The sequence below is a fragment of the Citrus clementina genome, unplaced genomic scaffold, assembly GCF_000493195.1.
Source record: "Citrus clementina cultivar Clemenules unplaced genomic scaffold, Citrus_clementina_v1.0 scaffold_2, whole genome shotgun sequence".
NCBI classification, from domain to species: Eukaryota; Viridiplantae; Streptophyta; class Magnoliopsida; order Sapindales; family Rutaceae; genus Citrus; species Citrus x clementina.
Genome location: NW_006262688.1, coordinates 17,360,084 through 17,370,356, shown reverse-complemented (window position 1 = coordinate 17,370,356; position 10,273 = coordinate 17,360,084). Strand labels below are relative to the sequence as shown.

At 38.0% G+C, this 10,273-nt stretch overlaps 1 protein-coding gene across 1 annotated transcript; it reads right to left on the bottom strand.

Annotated features, from left to right (window-relative positions):
* Positions 1–2,935: 2,935 nt before the first annotated feature.
* On the bottom strand, positions 2,936–7,243 carry LOC112100932. Its single transcript, XM_024190812.1, is given in 4 exon segments — positions 2,936–4,290; positions 4,322–5,338; positions 5,513–5,761; positions 5,764–7,243. Coding segments are annotated over 4 exon segments (4,101 nt in total).
* Positions 7,244–10,273: the final 3,030 nt, after the last annotated feature.

The following is a 10,273-nucleotide window of genomic DNA, read 5'->3' as shown; positions in this document are numbered from 1 at the left end:
ACGGAAAAGCAATGGAGCTGTGTCGTGAAAATGTAAAATTACAGCGCGTGTCAAAGACATCATCATTTAAGGAGGGGGTTGACTCTATTTTCACCCTAAAAATTAGTTCCAATACTATATTATTTTGAACTGAAATTTAAAAAATTAAATTAAATTATATATATATATTTTTTTTTTTTTAAATATCAACTAAGTCTTTACTTAAAATACTTAAATTAATTATTTTTATTTTTTACACACTTATAAAAATACTTAACTCACCTAAAAATAAAAAAAAATAAAACAGTCAAAATTTTTATGGATTAATTTATGTTTTAGTAATTTTTTTTAAATAATTCATTTAGAATCTTATGATCCGAGTTGTCAAAACGAGTTATTGGGTCGAATTCATATCGTTTCAAATTTAGATAGATCCAAACATGACTTATTTAATAATCGTATCAAAATATTAAAATATTAACCCAACACAAAAAATAAATGAGTTATGCTTAATATTTATATATTTAATAAAATTTACATTAAACACACACTCGTGCACACACACACACACATATATGTATATACATAATTTATCAATATTATATTATATTTATTTATTTACCAAAATATTACGCATTTACACTATTGAAGTGGGGGGTGGGGCTGGCCAACTTCGTCCGCCGGACTCGGAATGCCGCGAGACTTTGCGAGGGGCCTCCGTGTGCCAAAAATAGGCCGCGGGCAAAGCCGAGTCCAAAATTAACAGCCCGAAGGTCGGGGCGCCAAGTTTGTACAGCGGAAAAAGGCCACAAAAACGGGTGGACTATAGCCTATACCACAATTGTAACACCCCAAATCTAACACGTGCGGAGCACGTGAAGAAGGAGGTTACTCACAAATCATAATCTTTACTCATAAGTTTCAAACTGAAATTCCTCCAATTCTTATTCAAATAAATCCATAAATCCAAACGTCAAATACTAAATAATCTCTCTCGAGGACATATAAAAATAATAACAAAAGTCTCAAACTCCAAATTACACGTTCATAATAAAAGTAACTAAATAGAAACACAAGTCTATTCCTCCTCTTATTCAATAGCAAACGGAAACTGGAAATCATTAACTCCAAAGCTAAGTGCACCTCTCAAAAGAAACTTAATCTGCAAAAAGTAATGACGAGGGGTGAGCCGTCAACTCGGTAAATAAAACCATTCCTAACACACTAGGCCTATCGATACCAAAAATATTGCAAGCCTTCTTTTGTTTAAAGCATATATCATAATCCATAATTTTCATAAAACGATATATCACAATAACATAAGATAAATTCTTAATAATTCAGAATATTCAAAAGCATATTTACTTACGAATCAACTCATGTAATACGTATACAGAAAACAAACAGGTTAGCTCATGTCACATAGTGTCACCTATAGTCCCGGTGACCCGGCCAGAAACATAATCAGAATATCGTGTGCACATTCAGAACAGAAACCCAGTACTGGTCCAGACAGATATATCGTATATTACGATCAGAATCAGAATCAGAATAACTATGGACAATGAGCCAAAACATTAGGAATCTCATACAATTATCAGTAATTGAAATCATATATGGGTACAAAACATTCGTATCAGATTTATAAAAGTTCATATCAATAATATAGGCTTGCATAACATTTTAAAGATAACATCATAAAAGGTTGTCATGTCATAAAATCATTTACATATTAAAAAGCATTTATAAAATACTTTGTTAAAAAGAATGGTTTGAAAACATTTACATAAAGCTAATTTTGTTATCAAAATTAGTAATCCTTTAAGTAGTATCAAAACATTTATACTTATAATAATAATATCAAAATACTTCTACATATCCAGTACATTAGGAATGAAGTTACTTACCTCGACAAATGAACTTGGATTAACACACCTCTAAGCTTCTAAGAGCCTCAAACACCTTCAAAACCTTAAACAAATACAAGATATGACAATCAATAACTTATTCTAAGAATTTGATTTTCTAATTCATACCCGTACAGGTCTGATTCTCGGAATTTTAACTCTTAATCAAAGACTCAGAATGATATAAAATCCTATGGAACCATTCTGGACATCCATGAGTACCCCATGTAAAATTTACAAGAGGATCCGATATCAAAAACATTTTAAAAACTATTTACTTCTCAGCAAATTCGAAACTGTTTTCACATAATCTAAACCAAACAGAACGGGTTCCGTGATTTTTATAAAATAAAATACTAATCAGAAAATTATGAAATTAAAACTGGGAATCCTAGACACATATATTAACATACATATAAACTTTCAGAATTTTGTGAGTTCATTTGGTGGTACAAATAGTCTTGTGAATCTGATCACAATACTGGAATCGTGGATTTCCAGTGCAGTGGTTTCTATTTCCAAAATACGTATAAAATTGAAAACGAAGTTGAATTTAATGAAATAAAATTTAATCAAGAAGCCCTACATGTCTAGTTTCCAGAAATATAAATTTTATAAGAAAATTCGTTCAGAAAATATAGCTTTAAAAATTCGAGATACTCATGCTGTTCAGAATAAACGTTGTGAACTTACCCGTCGCTTTGAGTCTCTCCTAAACAAAGGTTTGAATCCTAAGATTTGGGTAGGAGCGTAAAGAGCAGCAGAGAAGAAGGATAAACGTTGTGAACTTAGGGTTATGGAAGGGGGAAAAGTATGTATTTATAGGGGATCTTAAGAAACCCTATTCAATAAGGAAAAATAGCCCTTTTCCAAAATGATCTCATAAATAACCTCTATTTAATTAGTACCCCTTTCTAAATAAGGGTTATAGGCCACCCATAATTCTCAATGAAAGCCCAATTTCCATAATTTAATATGTATGCGAATTTGTGGCGTTACAATTTCTCCCCTCCTAACAAAAATTTCGTCCTCGAAATTAAAAGGTTACCTTATGCATGGAAGAGTTGAGGATACTTCTCCAACATTTCTGCTTCTCTCTCCCAAGTGGCTTCCTCAATAGAATGATTCATCCATCGTACCTTCACTAGGGGAATAACTCTATTCCTTAATACTTGTTCCTTAACGACAATCTCAATAGGCTGTTCCTCATACGACATGTCTTCATTTATCTGAATCGGTTGATAGTCTAGCACATGTAAAGGGTCTGCAATGTACTTTCTTAACACAGACACATGAAATACATTGTGAAGCCTAGACAGACTTGGTGGTAAAGCTATGCGATAGGCCACCGGACCAATTCTCTCTAAAATCTCAAATGGTCCAATAAATCTAGGGCTAAGCTTTCCTGTCTTCCCGAACCGAAACACCCCTTTCCATGGCGATACTTTCAAGAAAACAAAATCTCCTTTTTCGAATTCCAACTCACGTCTACGACGATCTGCATAACTCTTCTGTCTGCTCTGAGCTGTTTGAAGACGTCCTCTAATCAACTTGATTTTATCAACAGTAATCTGTATTAATTCTGGACCCAAAAGTTTTCTTTCACCAACTTCATCCCAGCAGATTGGGGACCTACACTTTCTTCCATATAATGCCTCAAATGGTGCCATGCCAATACTCGAATGGAAGCTATTGTTATAAGCAAATTCGATCAACATTAGGTGCTCTTCCCAACCACCACTCAAGTCTAGGACGCAAGCTCGAAGCATATCCTCAAGGGTTTGAATAGTCCTTTCGGATTGCCCATCTGTCTGTGGATGGAAAGCAGTGCTAAATCTCAATTTCGTCCCCAACTCTTTATGTAAGCTAGCCCAAAATCTTGAAGTGAACAGTGGATCTCTATCAGACACTATTGACACTGGAACTCCATGAAGCCTCACTATCTCCTTAATGAACAACTTAGCTAGTTGCCCTACATTGTCTGTACTCTTCCTTGCCAAGAAATGAGCTGATTTCGTCAATCGATCAACAATTACCCAAATGCAATCACATCCCCTCCTAGAACGAGGTAATCCAGAAACGAAATCCATTGTTATGTGTTCCCATTTCCACTGAGGAATAGGAAGCGTTTGTAAAGTTCCTGCTGGTCTTTGATGCTCAATCTTTACTTGTTGGCAGACTAAACACCGAGACACAAAAGCAGCAATATCTCTCTTCATATTCCTCCACCAAAAACTTTGCTTTAGATCACGATACATCTTAGTACTACCAGGATGCAAACTGTAAGATGATTCATGAGCTTCTCTTAAGATCTCCGCCTTCAACTCTTCGTCTGCTGGCACGCATAACCTTTGTCCCAACCATAATCCATCCCCATTATCAAGTCTAAATCCGGGCTTATGTCCTTTGCTCACATCTTCACGGATTTTAATTAATAGAACAATCAAAATCCTTTACCAACTCCAACCATCTTCTTTGCCTCAAATTCAATTCCTTTTGAGTAAACAAGTACTTCAAACTCTTATGATCGGTGAAGATCTCACAAGTCTCCCCATACAAATAGTGTCTCCAGATTTTTAGAGCAAACACCATAGCAGCCAATTCCAAATCGTGTGTTGGGTAGTTTTGTTCATGATTCTTTAGCTGCCTAGAAGCATATGCTATAACCTTACCATGTTGCATTAAAACGCAACCCAAACCTTTTCTGGAAGCATCACTGTAAATCACAAAACCTCCACCTTCAGAAGGGAGAGTTAAAACGGGGGCAGTCACCAAATGACTCTTGAGCTCTTGAAAGCTCTTTTCACATGCCTCATCCCAATTGAACTTCACATTCTTCTTAGTCAAATTAGTCAATGGTGCTGCTATGCTAGAAAATCCTTTGACAAAGCGCCTATAATAACCTGCCAATCCTAAGAAACTCCTTACTTCAGTCACACTAGCAGGCCTTTCCCAATTCACAATTACCTCCACTTTGGCTGGATCTGCTGAAATACCATCCTTCGTCACTATATGTCCCAAAAACATCACACGATCAAGCCAAAACTCACATTTCTTAAATTTTCCATACAACTTCTTCTCCCGCAATGTTTCTAATACAATCCTCAGGTGCGTCTCGTGCTCCTTCTTACTATTAGAGTAAATTAATATGTCATCAATAAAGACGATAACAAACTGGTCAAGATAAGGTTGGAAGATCCTATTCATCAAATCCATGAACACTGCAGGAGCATTAGTTAATCCAAAAGGCATAACTAAGAACTCATAATGTCCATAACGAGTTCGAAAAGCTGTCTTCGATACATCCTCACTTCTTATTTTCAATTGATGGTAGCCAGATCGTAAATCAATTTTAGAGAATACCGCTGCACCTCGTAATTGATCAAAGAGGTCATCAATTCGGGGAAGAGGGTATTTATTCTTGACGGTAACCATATTCAACTGCCGGTAGTCTATACACAACCTCATTGAACCATCTTTCTTCTTTACGAACAAAACGGGAGCACCCCAAGGCGACACACTAGGACGAATGAAACCCTTATCTAGTAATTCTTGTAGCTGGACCTTTAGTTCTTTTAATTCAATGGGTGCCATCCGATATGGTGCCTTGGATATAGGTGTAGTACCAGGAACTAATTCTATAGTAAACTCAACCTCTCGATCTGGGGGTAGTCCCGGAAGATCTTCAGGAAATACATCAATAAACTCCCTTACAATAGGTATGTCTTCAAGGCACGCCCCATCGGGATGGTCAGCAACTATATACGCTAAAAATCCTTCACACCCCTTCTTTAGCATTTTCATTGCCTTAACCATAGAAATCAAAGCTTTATGACTCTTATGATTCCCTTGAAAATGAAATTCTTCCTCGCCAGGTAGGCGAAAATAATTTCCTTAGCAAAACAATCTATTGAAACATGGTAAGGTCCTAACCAATCCATCCCCAAAATCAAATCAAAATCGTGCATCTCTAAAGGTAGGAGATCCACAAGGAATTCTTTATCACACAATCTGATCACACATGACTTATAGACATGATCTATAAACTGGCAATCCCCCATAGGGGTACTAATTGTCACGTGAACATCCAGTGGTGTGATAGGCACATTAGCATAACGGGCAAACACACAAGATACAAATGAATGTGTAGCACCAGGATCAAAAAGAACTTTGGCTTCTCTAGAGAATAAGGACAATGTACCTGATACTACATCATTGGACACCTCAGCATCTTTTTCTGTTAGTGCAAAAACACGCCCTTGCACCCTCGGTTTCTTCCTCTGCCCTTCGTTAGTCTGAGTATTTGTAGTCTCGCTACGTCTCTTTGGGCAATCCATAATCCTATGCCCAGATTCTCCACAAGCAAAACAAGCTCCAGTTTTCCAATGGCATTCACCAGGGTGCCTCCTTTCACAATGTCGACAAATGGGGTAGTTCCTCCGAGCAGTGTCATCAGGAACACCCTTGTTATCCCATTTGTTACCTCCACCATTATACTTCTGGGAGTGAGGACCCTGCCTATAAGAACTTCCATTTTGCGGTCCACCTTGTGGATTCTTCTTATTTCTCTGATCCCTTGTAACTTGGGCTTCAAGAATATCCTTCTCCGCAAGAATTGCTCGGTCCACCAAATCGGCATAATTGTTAATCTTAAGGATGGTCAATCGCCCTTTAATGTTAGGACGTAACCCTTCCAGGAACTTCCTACACTTACTACCTTCATTAGCAACCAAGGTATGAGCAAAACGAGAGAGGGCAGTAAATTGTTCCTCATACTCCGCAACAGACTTTGTTCCTTGAGTCAACCTCAAGAAATCAGCCTCCATCTGATGTCGAACTCGTTCAGGAAAATACTTTTCATGAAAAGCCTCCAAAAATAACTCCCAAGTAATGGGTGCATCTTGCAAGCCAGCCCTTATGAGACGAGATTTGGCATCCCACCAGTGGTCTGCCTCACCCTGAAGGACAAATGAGGCTAATATTACCCTTTGATCATCATTACAACCCATAGCCACAAATATCTTCTCCATCTGTTTTAGCCATGCCTCTGCAACCATGGGATCGGCAGTCCCCTGAAAGGTAGGTGGTCCCAATTTCTTAAATCGTTCTAAGTTCACCATAGCCCCATGATCTCTTGCGCCACCTTGCCTTTCAACTGGCACATTCTCTTGTGCCCCAACTCTGCCTCTAGCCATATCTTGAATTAACTTACTTTGTTGTTCCATCAATCTAAGCATTGCGCGCATCATAGGATTTCCTTCGTTAGCCATCTCGTGCAAGGTTGGGTCAGCGTCGTCAGCGATACCTAAAACATCTCTCGAGCTAGAGGCATGCCTAGCACCTCCCTTACGTGACATCTCTTGACTATAACACAGAGAATAAATAAATAATTAAAAAGGGGTAAATAATTCATAGCTAAAGGTCGTGCAAGCGCGCAGAGTACTGAATAAGTAGTGTAACTAAGAAAATTTGATATTGTAAACAAGAGCAATAAATCATACCCATATTGTCCTTCTTCATGTCTACAAAACAAATGTAATCGATTTAATTAGACAATCTAATTAAACGGTAAAAGAAAGTCTACAGAATCCTAACCTTGCTCTGATACCACAATTGTAACACCCCAAATCTAACACGTGCGGAGCACGTGAAGAAGGAGGTTACTCACAAATCATAATCTTTACTCATAAGTTTCAAACTGAAATTCCTCCAATTCTTATTCAAATAAATCCATAAATCCAAACGTCAAATACTAAATAATCTCTCTCGAGGACATATAAAAATAATAACAAAAGTCTCAAACTCCAAATTACACGTTCATAATAAAAGTAACTAAATAGAAACACAAGTCTATTCCTCCTCTTATTCAATAGCAAACGGAAACTGGAAATCATTAACTCCAAAGCTAAGTGCACCTCTCAAAAGAAACTTAATCTGCAAAAACGTAATGACGAGGGGTGAGCTGTCAACTCGGTAAATAAAACCATTCCTAACACACTAGGCCTATCGATACCAAAAATATTGCAAGCCTTCTTTTGTTTAAAGCATATATCATAATCCATAATTTTCATAAAACGATATATCACAATAACATAAGATAAATTCTTAATAATTCAGAATATTCAAAAGCATATTTACTTACGAATCAACTCATGTAATACGTATACAGAAAACAAACAGGTTAGCTCATGTCACATAGTGTCACCTATAGTCCCGGTGACCCGGCCAGAAACAGAATCAGAATATCGTGTGCACATTCAGAACAGAAACCCAGTACTGGTCCAGACAGATATATCGTATATTACGATCAAAATCAGAATCAGAATCAGAATAACTATGGACAAAACATTAGGAATCTCATACAATTATCAGTAATTGAAATCATATATGGGTACAAAACATTCGTATCAGATTTATAAAAGTTCATATCAATAATATAGGCTTGCATAACATTTTAAAGATAACATCATAAAAGGTTGTCATGTCATAAAATCATTTACATATTAAAAAGCATTTATAAAATACTTTGTTAAAAAGAATGGTTTGAAAACATTTACATAAAGCTAATTTTGTTATCAAAATTAGTAATCCTTTAAGTAGTATCAAAACATTTATACTTATAATAATAATATCAAAATACTTCTACATATCCAGTACATTAGGAATGAAGTTACTTACCTCGACAAATGAACTTGGATTAACACACCTCTAAGCTTCTAAGAGCCTCAAACACCTTCAAAACCTTAAACAAATACAAGATATGACAATCAATAACTTATTCTAAGAATTTGATTTTCTAATTCATACCCGTACAGGTCTGATTCTCGGAATTTTAACTCTTAATCAAAGACTCAGAATGATATAAAATCCTATGGAACCATTCTGGACATCCATGAGTACCCCATGTAAAATTTACAAGAGGATCCGATATCAAAAACATTTTAAAAACTATTTACTTCTCAGCAAATTCGAAACTGTTTTCACATAATCTAAACCAAACAGAACGGGTTCCGTGATTTTTATAAAATAAAATACTAATCAGAAAATTATGAAATTAAAACTGGGAATCCTAGACACATATATTAACATACATATAAACTTTCAGAATTTTTTGAGTTCATTTGGTGGTACAAATAGTCTTGTGAATCTGATCACAATACTGGAATCGTGGATTTCCAGTGCAGTGGTTTCTATTTCCAAAATACGTATAAAATTGAAAACGAAGTTGAATTTAATGAAATAAAATTTAATCAAGAAGCCCTACATGTCTAGTTTCCAGAAATATAAATTTTATAAGAAAATTCGTTCAGAAAATATAGCTTTAAAAATTCGAGATACTCATGCTGTTCAGAATAAACGTTGTGAACTTACCCGTCGCTTTGAGTCTCTCCTAAACAAAGGTTTGAATCCTAAGATTTGGGTAGGAGCGTAAAGAGCAGCAGAGAAGAAGGATAAACGTTGTGAACTTAGGGTTATGGAAGGGGGAAAAGTATGTATTTATAGGGGATCTTAAGAAACCCTATTCAATAAGGAAAAATAGCCCTTTTCCAAAATGATCTCATAAATAACCTCTATTTAACTAGTACCCCTTTCTAAATAAGGGTTATAGGCCACCCATAATTCTCAATGAAAGCCCAATTTCCATAATTTAATATGTATGGGAATTTGTGGCGTTACAGCTATAGCCTTGGGGGGTGGGGCTGGCCAACTTTGTCCGCCGGTCTCGGAATGCCATGAGACTTTGCAAGGGGCCTCCGTGTTCCAAAAATAGGCCGCGGGCAAAGCCGCGCCCAAAAATAACCGCCCGAAGGCCGGGGCGCCAAGTTCGTCCAGCGGAAAATGGCCAAAAAACAGGTGGGCTATAGCCTTGGTGGGGGGCGTGGGCGAAGTTCGTCCGCCGGACTCGGAATGGCCCCAGACTTGGCGGGCGGCCTCCGTGTGCCAAAAATAGGCCACGGGCACAGCCGCGCCCAAAAATCAGCCCCCGAAGGTCGGGGTCCCAAGACCCCCCAGCGGAAAAATGGCCAAAAAACGGGTGGGCTATAGCCTTGGTGGGGGGCGTGGGCGAAGTTCGTCCGCCGGACTCGGAATGGCCCCAGACTTGGCGGGCGGCCTCCGTGTGCCAAAAATAGGCCACGGGCACAGCCGCGCCCAAAAATCAGCCCCCGAAGGTCGGGGTCCCAAGACCCCCCAGCGGAAAAATGGCCAAAAAACGGGTGGGCTATAGCCTTGGTGGGGGGCGTGGGCGAAGTTCGTCCGCCGGACTCGGAATGGCCCCAGACTTGGCGGGCGGCCTCCGTGTGCCAAAAATAGGCCACGGGCACAGCCGCGCCCAAAAATCAGCCCCCGAAGGTCGGGGTCCCAAGACCCCAGTTCGCCACTAACGA